The 13,788-nt window shown below is 43.5% G+C and overlaps 1 protein-coding gene across 3 annotated transcripts in view; it reads left to right on the top strand.

Annotated features, from left to right (window-relative positions):
* The window catches only part of ERC1 (ELKS/RAB6-interacting/CAST family member 1), a 300,129-nt gene extending 290,102 nt beyond the window's left edge, over positions 1 to 10,027 (top strand). For all 3 annotated transcript variants that reach the window (XM_062010118.1, XM_062010103.1, XM_062010110.1), the window contains one exon: positions 5,248 to 10,027. In XM_062010118.1, coding sequence (XP_061866102.1) covers positions 5,248 to 5,385 — 138 coding nt within the window. In that variant the 3' untranslated portion in view covers positions 5,386 to 10,027. The remainder of the gene's footprint in view (positions 1 to 5,247) is intronic.
* The last annotated feature ends 3,761 nt before the right edge of the window (positions 10,028 to 13,788 follow it).

Genomic DNA, 13,788 nt, shown 5'->3' with positions numbered 1-13,788 from the left:
ATGTACAGTGTAGAACGTACACCAGAATTTACATTAATAGAAAATTGTCCTCTGACCGTGAGATGGTTGCTGGTGTTGTTGGAGGATGGACATATCACCTTGAAGTGCAGGATTTGCAGGAAAACGTCTCCAGTCAAATGCAAAGTATAACTAACTTACAGGCATTTCTTTTATTCCCTCTTCCAGTTTATATAATTTTAATATGAGTTAATTGCCAAGGAAATTATAATATTTCTACTGTTCACAAAGCTTAGAGATGCTCAAGAATGCAGGATAAATCCCATGTCCAAAATTACTTCCATTATATGGTGCAAAAGCCCTCAACAAGGTTTTTTTGGGGGGTTTTTTGACAAAATTGGTTGTAAAATATGTTCAAATCTATTTAAATATAGTTAAAATATATTTTAAAGTTTACATTATTTAACACAAGACACAATGTTTAATGTGAAATCTTGCTTTAGTTTTTAAATACAAGTGTATCACAAGTTAAATATTTTGAAAAAGCTAACATAGACCCAAAATTGCCAGATAGAGCAAAAACATTTAAGGATGTTCATAACTCTTTTTTTCTTTTCTCTTTTTTTTTTTTAAGCCTGACAGACTGAGGTTTCCATATTCCTAACCCTTTCTTTTGACTCTTTTATAAGTCTGTATTTGAGAAATAAAAGTTTGTGTATAATTGGCTCTCAACTATTTCAAACATACGTATTTACACTCGTTGGTCTGGGAGGGTGCAAAGGCTATTGACCATTTCCCTGAGATAGTGTAGTTTAACTTAGTTTAGACAAAACAAAGGTTGAGATTTAATCAGTCAAATTTCCTCTTTTTTATGCTTATTGCTGTTACTTAAAGCTCTAACCATATTTTTCAGACTAACCATAGCCTGATATAGAAACTTAGGAGAAAGTTAATTCCAGATCCCATTATTGTAGCCTTACAGAAGTCCTGCAGTTAGCTTTCTTTTTCTGCTCTACAAGCCACTTCACAGTCTGTATTCAGTTTTACTGTCCATAGCCTGAGATGAGATGCTACTTTATTTTTATTTGCCTTTTTTCTCTGGTGATTTTGTGGAATTGGAGTAAGCCTCCTCCATATAAACAAATTTTAAAGTATCTTAGCTTAATATTGCTTTGTTTATGTTACGGGATAAGCCAAGGCCACAAACGTTCTGCGGAGCAGCACCACAGTTCACCTCGTGTGCGTATAAAACCGTAGCATCCTGGTTTATAACTGTGATGTTATCTTCCATCTGAATGTCAATTGCCCTTTGAATAAGCGCTGGAATATCTTGGACCAGAGAAGCACAATGCAAGCTAAATTCGTGGTGAATCGTTGGGGATATTTTTCGCTGGTGGAATTTAACTATAAATGGAAATGTCTTCCTATCATGATGTGCTTTCAAACTCAGGAAGGAAGGCATCAGTGGTGAAAAGTGGCTGAACCTATTGCAGATTATCTGCAAGCTTCTATTCCCCTGAGATGCTGAAGGTCCTTTCTGTTCTTCTATCCAAAGATAAAGTATAAATACTATGAAGCACTTCTGGGGTCCTTGCTATCTTTTCCTGTCTGAGTTGTCTATTTTTACTTGTCATCAATTAAGCAGTCTGGCCTTACCTTCTCTTTTTCGGTCATTTCTGTGAGGCATATGTATGAACCTCCTCATATCCTCAGCTCAAAATGCCAACAACAAAAAAAAGTCTATTAACACGCCTTTATTTTCATAGAGTAATGGCATGGGGAAGATAACACCATTTCTGTTTGCATTCCCAAGAAGAAAATCTAAGAAACCAGGAGCAGAATTGATACACTTATAGAAACTTCCCTAAAATTCGGACTGCCAGACATCTAGGTGAATCAAGCTATTCCGTGGAGAACTGGATGTTTCCCATTAGGGAGCTTGTCTGAATGAGGAGTGACGTATGCTGCTCACAGCTGTTTCTGAAAGGAATGACGTAAACGGAGATGACATACATGATACAGAAATGCTGCAGCCAGCCACATAGTCAATTAAGATGTCTTTGTTTAAATCGAAATCATATTATTAAATCTAGATGTTCTGAAGCTAGCAAACTCAATGCGAGGCTATCATTGCTACTTTTGTCAAAGATGTTTCATCACAGACATCTGCCAGCCAGCTGTGCAGACTTTCTGTCTGCACTAATTTGCAAAGTATTATTGCTGCCTTAGGCATTCAGAGCCATCTCTTTTTGAGCTCTTGATGGTCAAAAAGTTGGAAATGTTTTCTTCATCTGGTTAAGTTGATTACTTTTGTTTGATTGCATTTGTTTTATTTTAGCTTTGGCGTGGGCTGATTTTGTTGGGCTTACCTTGATTTTATAAGCAATCTTATAAATACATAAATGCTCTCCAATCCAGAAAGAAATTGAGATATCACTGCGGTACTGCCTCACTGAAGGCAACATCTTGTAGGATTCTCCCTTATCCACCAACTTCCTTTCAGTTTTGAAGGTTAATCTCTTTGCCAGGCTTTTGTATTTGATTATTTAATTGCTTTGTCCTTTCCTGGAGTTTCAGCTGGTGGATCTGACTGAGAGGCAGGAGGAGGGATGCTGGCCCCGGGCAGGTGGCGGTGCAGGACCTGGGGGGAGCCGGCCCCTGCTTTCCCTGCTAACAGTGCCCTCTCCTGGTTCTCCTCCTGCGGACTCAGAGCCCAGGCCCTTTGCAGGAGTTAGATGAAGAAACGGAGAGTTACATCCTTGGCTTCTTTTCCCATTACTTGCTATCTCTCCCGACCTCCACAACTTCCCACCATTCTGATGGATGCCACTGTGAAATCTTGGCCTGGGAAGCCAAGGCAGTCCCATCTCAGAGGTCAACATTCAAATCAGTCCAGTGAATTTACTGGTGGTTAAGTGGTTTGCAGGCTGCTGTAATGGGGCCACCTGCATCGCTGGGGTTTCACTAGGCTGAGCACCCTGAGAATCAGAGGTACTCCCTGAAACCCAGTCTCCTGGCTGATACTGTCCAGCACTGCTCCTAAGCTGGCTGTGCTGACTCTTTCAATCCTGCTTGCTGACTGAACCTCTCCTAGGCTTAGCCATCCATTGCAAGTTTCTGACTAATAACTCTGCCAGGCTGTTGGAAGCAGGCTAATCACCTCTCCACAGCGTGCCGTTTCTGAGCCATTATTGGTTACTGCTGAATTCTCCGTCTTCTCCCCCGAGAGCCCTTAGGGAGCCCGGAGTGCTCCCCTCCCTCTCGTTTTCCCCACTTCCCCGGCTCATGTCACTCCACAGAGCGGGATCGGGTTGCTCTTGCATTGTGATTCTTGGCATGGGCCCCTCTCACATTCGTGTAGCTGTTCTGTGAGGACGGCAGCCAGTAGGAACAAAGCACATAAGAACACATTAAACTAACATTCAGCACGCAAAGCCCAAATAATTTACTATATGCTACGCTGCCTAGTAAAGGGAATAGTGTAGCAGGCTTACCCTTTTAATTTCCTTTCTCTCACTTTTGTCCATAGAAGTCGATACCATAGCTTCCTTAAAAAGCATTTATGTTTATTCTGTAGTCGTTCCTGGGCTGTTTGTCTTTTTGCAGTATTTCTTGCACTAACAATCTCCTGTGTCTTTCTCGATACCATCACTAAACAGAGACGTACTGTTGTATCTGATTAGAACTTTAGTTGTGGAAATATAACTTTCCCAACTGCTTTGTGCTCTTACAGTGGTAAAGTGATCCCTGTTGTGCTGCTGCCTGACAGTTTTCTCTCTCTAAAACCTACAATGAGCAGTGTTAGAGAAGCACAAAATATAGATCGAGAAATGTACATGCTAATGACCAGTTATCCCTTCAGGGATGAAAAATTACAAATTGTCATTCTTTCATATATTAATACAGCAGAGTTCCAATAAAAATATTAATCACTTAGGAATAATAAATGTTACAGGGCTGACATATTAGGGGAAAAAAGAAAAGAGCGTTCAAATATAGACAAGGTGATTGCTACAGCTGCTCAAAATGACAAACAACTTTGGATGCAGAAGCTTGCAATAAACTTCTGAACCCATCTAAGTGTATGTACCTGCTAGAAATATGCTTATCTTATATTCATAGGGAATATACTTTATTAGAAGAAAAACATATCACCGGAAAAACAGAAGAGGGTTTTTGATATATAGTATATGAAAGAGCTATCTGCTTGAAAGCTTATCGAGTCTATCTGTGTCATCCAGTCCAGTAAGATGCTGCATCTCCTTGTCCCGTTGGATCTGTGAGAACAGTAATCCACAAAATACTTGCACAAATTTCAGCTGTACTTGGAATTCTGCATGGTTCTCAGGCTAGCATGGACTTTTATCAATTGCTGGGCAGATAAACAGGTTACTGAAGGCAGATATTTCCTGTTCTTCATTAAGACTCTGTGAGCCTCCAATTCTGGCAATGGCATTAAGCTCTGAGCTGAAAACTATGTTTGCATATACTCCAATGCATTATGTGGTGTGGTTTTTAACACCATTTGTTGGAAAAACGGTGCACAGACTGTAGGTAGAGTGAATAAGGTAACATTTTGAAGTTCCATGTCCCGTTCTGAGCTGATTATTGTAAACTGAACAAGGAATGATCCAAGAGGAAATGCAAATTTAGTAAACAAAACCGTGTCATGTTCCGCCACAATTGTGGATACTCATCTTGTGACTGAGTTGGGAAACACAGTCCCTGAACATTATTAATTCCACAGAAAACTTAGGATTCTGGTTAACTCTGAGTGCATGACTGTATAATTATGTAACCTTCCTATGGATTCCATATAGGAAATCATTCTGAAATAATGACCTATGAAGCATCCTGTTGTTCATGAGTAAAAGTCAAACTGTTTAAACAGACTTGCCAAATGCTGTATTGCTTCTGGAATACGGTTGCTTTCAGATAAATGTTCTACAGATTAAATTTTTCAAATGTTTGTCATATAACAATTTATTCAGGAGAAATGAAGCCACTTAGTTTTCCCATGAAGACACGGTCTTAACTGGGAAGTTCACAAGCCTGCTCCTGTAGAATTAAAAAGCAAAATAAAGAGTGAGGAGAGAATTCAGTTTCTGGTGAGGGAGTCATCAAGGGAAGATGCTGATCCTGGGAGTGCCCAACATGTTACACCTCTGCTAGTTCCCTTTCTAAAACCGGTGTTTTAGCTTAGAGCTGAGCCTGCTGGGCAGGTCTCATTATATACAGTGAACACATTTAATAGCAGAGAATGACTATGCCTATGTGTGTTTCTTGCAGCTTCATGACGAGTTAGAAAAGGGCGAGAAGGAAAGCGCAGAGCTGCAGGAGTTTGCCAATGCCATCTTACAGCAGATAGCAGATCACTGCCCTGACATCCTGGAGCAAGTCGTCAATGCCCTCGAGGAGTCGTCATGACCTCGGCCACCAGCCCCAGCGGAGCAGCACCCCAGTGGCCAAGCCCAGTCAGTCCAAGGAGCCATCAGAGCGGAGAGGAACAGGAAAGACAGAAAATGGAATAGAAACTTCTGGTGCACCTTTTACAAAGAAAACAAAGGCAAAAAAAACCCCACCAAACCTCTTAAAAACTGCATGCTCTCTAGGTTCTTCCAGTCTATGATTAACCAGTCATGTTTGCATTCTTCTCACTGCCTTTCTACTTTAGAATCCAATCCCCCATTGACTTTGTTGATGGTGACTTTTGGGTACAGCTAAGCAGAGCTCTTCCAAGTCTACTGAGCAAAGAAGAGGGGATCCACTGAACACAAGCAGCTCTAGTTCTCCGTGATGTTGTAGAAGGATAGCCCTTACCATTCATGTATTGCTTTTTTCTTTCCTTCTTTCTTTCTTCCCTTTCTTTTTTTTTTTCCAGAAAGCCTGAATTTCACAGTGCTAAAACCAAACCTGAGTGTGCTCTGGTTATGGCTCATGACTGGCCAGCATCAGCTAGCCAGCTCAGGTCTCACTGCCTGTCTCAATGCTTCTCATGTTCCTAAATAACAGAGAGAGGAAAGGAAAGTTTCTTAATTTGTTCCTGTTAGTCACTTCATCTAGCAGCTGGGAAACAAGGTAGGCCTAGTGATACTTTCTGTTTACTTCGTTTTGATTTTTATTGTTCACTGATCTGACTCTGAAGAGCTGAGTGGGGTGTTTTTTCAGGTAGCTGCTTTCATCTGTGGATTTCTTGGGTATTTTAGCGGAGGTTTCTCATCATAGTTCTGTGTTTCCTGAGTTCTTATTTTATAGAGAGCTCTCTCTCTTCAAGCAGGTGTTGTCAGCCTGTCAGCTTCCAGCTTTAACTTGTATAGTTTGTCCATTGCCAATTTTTTAGGCCGTAGCTTTGTGAACACTAGCTGCCATTTGAATAGTCTTAGGCATTTTGTAAATGAGCAAATGGCATCATTTAGCTTAAAAGTATAACTTTAAAGCTAAGTTAAGTAGCTCAGTAACACAGTTCTTACTATAATTATAATTTAATTTATTTTGGTTTAGCTTTGGTTGAGGAGGAATGGGTTTGTGTTCAGAGCAATAACCTGTTCTTATGAAAAGGAGCATCTCTGCTGGAGTTGGCACCCTGCTGAGTAGATAGGTATACAATCACAGCTGTGATTCTTAAATGTATACGAGAAGCCTCAGTCTTGGTCCCATCCATCTTTGACACTCTTTAAAGCCCCTGCTGATAGGTAATATGACCTGAAATAGCAGGTTGGTTTGCCATCGTGGTAGCAAGTCAGAATCTTATGAGCAGGACTTGGGTGTTCATTCTTGGACTATGCATTAATGGAGAGACATGTTTTTTCCTGACTACAAGCGGTTATGTGTGTCTGGGGGCATCTGCAGGACAGAACCCTTTAACACGTCCCCAATGTGCTCCTTAAAGGAGTTGTTCCCCTTTAACTTTCTCATATTACTTAGAAGGAGGGGAGGTAGAAAGGAGACTGAATATGAACACAGCAGCATTCTGCCTGAGTTTCTAGTCACTAGCTAACCTCAGCAAACCTCCCATTTGAAGCCTACAGTTTAATTCCATGTGACTTGCTACATTTGCAGCCTAATCACTAAACTGTTACGATAAGGAAAATGTTCCAAGCCCTTTCAGGAAAACTGCATTTCTTGTGTGTTTCAAATCCACAGCACAGCTCCTTGTAGGTCTTTCACACCTTATTTTTATCTTTAGAAGTGACCAATTGCTTCCAGCAGAAACGAAAGGAGAAAAATTTTAGTAAGGGAAGGTATGCCCTGGCTTTTTTTTTTTTTTTGCAAACATGCACTAAAAATTGGGCAAAACTGAAACCTTACACACCTCTAGACTCTAAGGAAAGCTGAGTCAAAATAAATCACATCCCAAGTAATTCTACTGTAATGATTCAGCAGAAGGAACCGAATCCATAACATGGTGTCCACTAGGAAGAAATACATAAGTCTCCAAAGAAGAGGTGATTTATGCCTTTTCCATGTTTTGAACTGCCAATGCTTTGCAAATCGGGAAGTGTAGCTTTAGTTCTTGCTGTAGTAGCTGCCTGTGTCTGCAGCTTTTTGTTGTCACGGATGAGGAGAGTAATAGGAACCTGAATGTGTGCAAGGGGGGAACACCGGAAGGCATGCAGACAGTGACTGTACATACTACAGAGCCGTGCCTCATCCCAGAACCACCCCTTTGGTCCCATTATTTGAGTCAGCACGTTTCGATAGGAGCTGTTGTTTTGAAATCTTTCCTTTTGCTTTTTCTTCGTCACCCCTAATTACTCACTCAAGGAATTTAATGCCGCCTGTAAAAGCATCGGAGCCATCAGCCTAACATCATCCCGCCACCACTCCTGACTGTCTCATTAACTTATATGGTCAAATCTCCAGCTGCCCGGGTTCCCTGCTGTAAAACAATCCCTCCTCTGTGAGAAGCTGTGGAATTTCCCTTATCGATGGTTCAAATGACTCCTGCTTGTAAACCTCTTACTGAGATGGTCCTTGATAGCGTTTCTGCTGCAGGCAGGGGCCGGGGGAGGGGATGGGAAGGAGGAGTGGTCACTTCAGGCTGTCATTTCAGCTCCCTGGGTTTACTGCAATTGCCCACACATCGCGGGGAAGTGCTGATTCTTCCTCACCTTCGACTCAGCCTGTGGCTGTGTTTCTGGAATTGAAAGTGCCCCAGCCAAGGGCAGGGAGCTGTCACAACAGCATGTGCAGGATCCATGCCTCGGCAGCCAGGTGAATCTCACTGTTTATACATCTCACCACCTCTTACTCCCAGAGGATTTGTCAAGCCTGGCTAGTCTTCACGCTGGCCATTTGGTCTTTTATCTCCCAGCTGCACACCTGCTGTTCCTCCCATCTGGATTGTAGGGCCTTTTCAATTTTTTCTTGTATAACCGCTGTTATCTTCTAGGTCTTCTAGGCTTCCCATCTGAAACACTGATCTTGGACCTCAGTAAAGTGCTTTCAGGGAGAGAGCAGATCTCATTTAGGAACAGACTTGATCCAACTTGATCTCCACTGAACTATTTTCAGTTATCTCTATGATCCTCTGTCTACAGAGATCTTGTCATGGTGAATAGCTGGAGGAACTATGTGATTTGGGAGTGCAATTTACCAGTGGCCACAATTTAATGCTGAGTGAGACCAGTGAAAACTTTTTCTTTTTCCTCTTTTTTTTGCCACACCATTGGCCTTAGGGCAACAAAGAGACTTTGTTCTCATAATCCATCATGAAATTGCACATCAGGCACACGGCAAGAAGGGCCACACGTGTGCACATACTGCGATGCTCATCCAGTTGCCTAACCCCACTACTGCTCTTTTAAAATCTTACACCCAAGTGTCAGCAGCCAGGCAGATGCAGACAGTTTTCCAGCACAGCGGTCCTGCGGCACAGCAGCTCTAGGAAATCAGGGGCCCTTCCCAGGGAGCCTGGGGAAACTTTGCTTTTTCTTCTCCTGTTGAATGAAGTTCCGTTTGCTACAGGAGCTGTGAAAGTTTTAATTGCTTTAATTTTATTTCTTTTTTCCTTTCAAGCTGTCATTTGCAGAGGAACTGAGAGATGTAAAGGCTTAAGGAGCTGTCTGTAGAAAATCAAATAGGTCATTTTAGCTGGGTCTGGGCTAAAAGGTAACTCTAGCCTGAAGCCCACAAGTGGTGTAAAAGCTGACACACCACCCTTGCTTGTTCCTCATATCCATGGGTCCCGAGTATGTATTTTCCTCTGAATCCAGCCTCATGTAAAACACTAAAAGGACATTACAACACTAGAATTGCAGGGTGAGGACATTGACCACTGCTTGGGATTGGAAGAACAACTGCCTGGCATGCTCCCAAACGAAGCTCTAAGCTTCTAGTATTCTCTTTCATTTTGACTGCCTTTAACCAACTTTCCTTCTAGAAAATGCCAAACCGTCTTTGCAGCATCCGATTTTTGCCAAGTCCAAGGGACAGAAGGCGAAGGTCCGACGTGATGCACGGAACTGTGTCTGCCATTGCTGGCTGCACGGCTGCAATATCCCTTCTCTAGCAGATTTCCCGGTACTTTGGGGCTCTAGGTGTTTTGCACAAGGGAGCGTTAATGTCATAAATCCTATAGACGTAGCCCTGTTTTTTTGAACCAAAGGGGCAACTCTTTTCATTTTGCCCTGTAATTCCCAGCCATTCTGCTGCTAGTGCTCAATTTGTTGGGAAATTTCTACATCTGGTAAAGGTTGACAGGGTTGAGTCCCCACTCCTACACTAATTGCCAATCCGTTGCCGCCGAAGGGGTCTTTACAAAGGATGTCGAGTCACACACTGATACCTTTTTCAAGCAAAAATTCCCCTACCTTAAGTAACACGTATATTCCTCAAATGACTCCGATGACAAGCAAAAGGGAAACAGTACAATCAAGGCACCTGAGATGTAAAGGAAGCTTCTGCTGGGCTCAAGGCCCACACTGAAAGAGGGAAGCGGAGAGGACGCAGAAGGCTGCGGATAACCAAACACTGCCCCTGCGAAGCCGGCGGGGTGGGAAGGGTCAGGCCCGGGGCGGCGCGGGGCATCCGTCGCGCCTGCCAAGCTCAGCTCTGCCAGCCCTTCTCGTCAGGAAAAGGGGTGTCGTGGCGGGGAAGGGGGGTGGGGGCGGGAGGGGTTAAACAAAGTCATGTTTTTAATTGTTATTTCCACACAAATGGAAGGAACCTTACGCAACAGCAGATCCTTCTGAACAAAATGGCTGTGCCCGCTGACTGTTTTTAAAAGAATAAAGAAAAGAATAAAAACTGTTTCAAAACTTTTTAGTGTCAAAAAGCATAAACAGAGAAATCCTGACTTTTTTCCAGTGCGTGTGGTGAGTGCTGTAACCCTGTCATCAGTATCTCTCCTGACTTTTTCAGGGGTGGTTTTTCCTGTTTTGTTTTCTGCTTGTCGATATCGTCTGTGTGGTCCTAAGGCTGGGGCAGTTACAAACAAATGTGTGTCTGTTGTTGGGTTAAAAGAAAAAAAAAAAGAAAAAGAAAAAAAAAAAGATAGTAGTAGAAATGAAAAAGATGTGTTTAAAACAAAAAAAACCCTATATATAAAAATAAATCTCATCAAAAGGAATTCAAGTAAAAGAAGCGACAAAGCCGTGCCTCCTCCTCGCGGGGTTGTACAGAGAAAGGATTTGTGGGCTTATAATTGTAACCAGTTGCCTTTCACAGGCTTTTGAGGCCCAAGGGCAGCTTGGCCTCTTAGGAAATGTTACAAACCCTGTATAAATTCCCGCTTTCCCAGGTTTATGCTGTACACATGTAATACAGAAATGGGCAGAATGAAACAGCGTTTTGGAAATCGATGCCTCCTGGTAACAATTGTTAACACCAGCCGTCCTTTAAGGTAGGAACTGCTGACATAAATGGGCCAAATGCTTTGGCCAGATTTTCCTGGTCTTCTCAGTTGCACCCATCAGTACCAGGGACACTTGCAAGTGCAGATCAGATGGTGCAGGTAGTCATGTGTAGGCCCGAAGTTGTGTTCCTTTGCATCTGGTATTGCTCAGCCACAGCAGGTTATAGTGCAGGAAAAGGGCTAGCAGCCACCTTCTGCTGCAGTGGCATCAAAGACTGTCACTGCTTTAAAGGAACAACATGAGGCTAAGCTGGCATGTAACCTAAACCAACAAACAAAACCCCTACACAAATGGCTTTACCTATGAGACCAGGTAAGCAAACTCATTAAATGAACGTGGGGTTTTGTATCAAACTTATCATGTGCTGTTTGTCCCCGTTGTGCATGCTGAGTTTGGGTATGGAAAATCAAGCCCATCCGTTTTGCTTTTAAATAGAGGTTTCCACTTCAGGTTCTCAGTACTTTGGTGGGGCTCTTTGTCCAAAACATTGTTTTTCCATTTGGAAACTGACAAAAAAGGGATCTGTCAGTCACGTGTACTATTATTTAAAATGTGGCTATCTAAATGCCAAAGCTGAAGCCAAATTTTACTAGTAGACATCGTTCCTTTAATCCTCCCCATCTTCCCAGCTCTCTGTGGACATGGCCAAGTCTCTGTCCTGCCTTGTCTGCCCAGAGTCGGCTGCTTTTGGCCCTCACTGCCGCTCTCGTTACAGTATATCTGGGGAGGTTTTAGCGGCAAATGCCTTTATCTGTTCAGATGCTGAAGGAGGACGAATCAAACGGGATCACAAACAGGGGAATCATTTCTGTGCTAGCCCGACATGCTGCTCCAAGCCCACTAAAACAGGATATTGCCGTCTCCCTCCAAGTCTGCAAACGAGGAGAGCCCCACACCAGGTTCACAGATCCTCTGTGAGGTTTAAAAACAAATGTATTCTGCGGGATGCTCCATCCACTCCACAGGCGTAGAACCCTCCTTTGCTTTGGAAGAGACGTGTTGCACTTTAGCAGAGGAGGAGCCAGGCTTTGGGGATGGGACATAGAGTACTTGAATTCCTTTTTGAAATCACAGCAGCGGGAGACATTGATGTCCGTGATGCAAAGTGCGCGCGCTGCCTTCAACCCGTATGTGTTTTATTGCTGGAGTCATGTTACTGACAGGATAATGAAATTGCAAAGAAAAATGTGTTATATTCAACTTTGCCTTGATAATAGAAACACTTTGTTCTTCTTTTTTTTTTTTTCCCCTCCTTTTTTTATTCACAGACTAAGTTCATCAGGAAAATTATAAAATTATTTAAAAACTCTGTGCCGTGCCGTGTCTTCATTTTGGTGTGTTGTGCTCACAGGCCTCTCACAAGCCTGGGATCGGAGGGCAGGGAAGAGGGCTGTGTGCCTGTTCCCTGAGACCAGCCTTAAGGTCCCAGGCATTGGAACAACCCTACTGGAGGTCTGGGATGCACCACGTACCAGGCAGAGCTCCCAGGCACAGCTGGGGCTGGCCGCAAGGTGAAGGTGAGGGGCGCTCAATCACAGGAGCGTCTCAGTTACCCCAGGGCCTCACGGGTCAGGTAAGTGGAGATGCAGCAACTGCCGTTGACCATCAGCTGTGTCACAGAATCACAGATTGGTAGGGGTTGGAAGGGACCTGTAGAGATCATCTAGTCCAGTTCCCCTGCAGAAGCAGGGTCACCTAGATCAGGTCGCATAGGAACATGTCCAGGCGGGTCTTGAAGACCTCCAAGGAAGGAGCCTCCACAACCCCTCTGGGCAGCCTGTGCCACTGCTCCATCTCCTTTGTCTCTCATCTGCCTGTTAACAGAATTGTAGAATCACAAAATGGTCAGGGTTGGAAGGGAACGTTTAGAGATCATCTAGTCCAACCCCTCTGCCAAAGCAGGTCCACCTGGTTTGGGTTGCACTGTTTTCCACGGAAACGTGACTTTTAAACGTTGCAAATGACTGACCGAATCCCAGATGTGCATCCAGCATTGAGTCAATGTCAGGATCGCATCTTAGGGAGTAACGTGCCTGGAAAGACTTGCTGGGCAAGGGCCAATGAGACTGTCCTACAGAGTGTGTCCCCCTGAGACCCAGACATGGGTCCTGTCCCATGGGAGCAGAGGAAAGCCACTGCTTCATGCCATCAGATGAGCCATATTTATTGCAGCGCTGGAGGAAACGGGCTCTACCCAGCCTCCAGCTGCATTCTGAGGACATGGGAAATTGCCTGAGTAATGTCACTATAAAAATCTCCTTTTTTTCTGTCATTTTTAACTGTTCTAAATAGAATAGCATTGCAACACTAGGTCCCACTGGTAGAACAATGTCTATGTTAAACACACTCCACCAGATTCTCTGCAGCTATCCTGAAGCCCTGGCAGGGCAAACTTCCCCAAGTTGAGACTCTTTCTAACCAATTTGTCTCCCAAAGCCTCTCAGTTTCTGTCTCCTTTTGTCTATCTGTGCAGGCGATTTTTCTCTGGACTTTCTCGCTGGCCTTGTCCCTTCTGCTTTCTGTAGATTTATCATTTCAAGGGGCTCTTAAGATCCTAACTTGCTGTTTCTGTACAAGTGACTTCATGTGTGACAGGAACAGACATCCTGATCTCAGTGCCTGGACATTCCCCTCCCTCTAATTGAGTTTCAATCACTTGGGCTTCAATCAGGCATGTAAAGCAGCGCGTGGAAAAAGGATATGTGGGGATTAAGGGTCTCGGGAGCTTTGAAAGGAAGAGTCCATCAGCCTTTTGGTTCCCAGTCTGTTTTATGTTCACTTGAGCGTCTTTGGCTGAGGAGGGGATTCATGATTCCCATCAGGCCAGGGTGTGCCGCACAGTCCAGATCAGCTGAATGAAACCACATGCCACATAAATTTAACCAATTACTGTACCACGAGTTGTCCCTCGATCTGAAAGTGGTAGAAGTGCCACTTCTGGGTGGCTCATCCTTTCAAAAGAGGAGGACAAGTG

This window comes from Colius striatus, chromosome 1, assembly GCF_028858725.1.
Source record: "Colius striatus isolate bColStr4 chromosome 1, bColStr4.1.hap1, whole genome shotgun sequence".
NCBI lineage: Eukaryota > Metazoa > Chordata > Aves > Coliiformes > Coliidae > Colius > Colius striatus.
The sequence above is the reverse complement of the archived record's forward strand: the minus strand, read 5'-3'. Positions and strand labels throughout refer to the sequence as shown.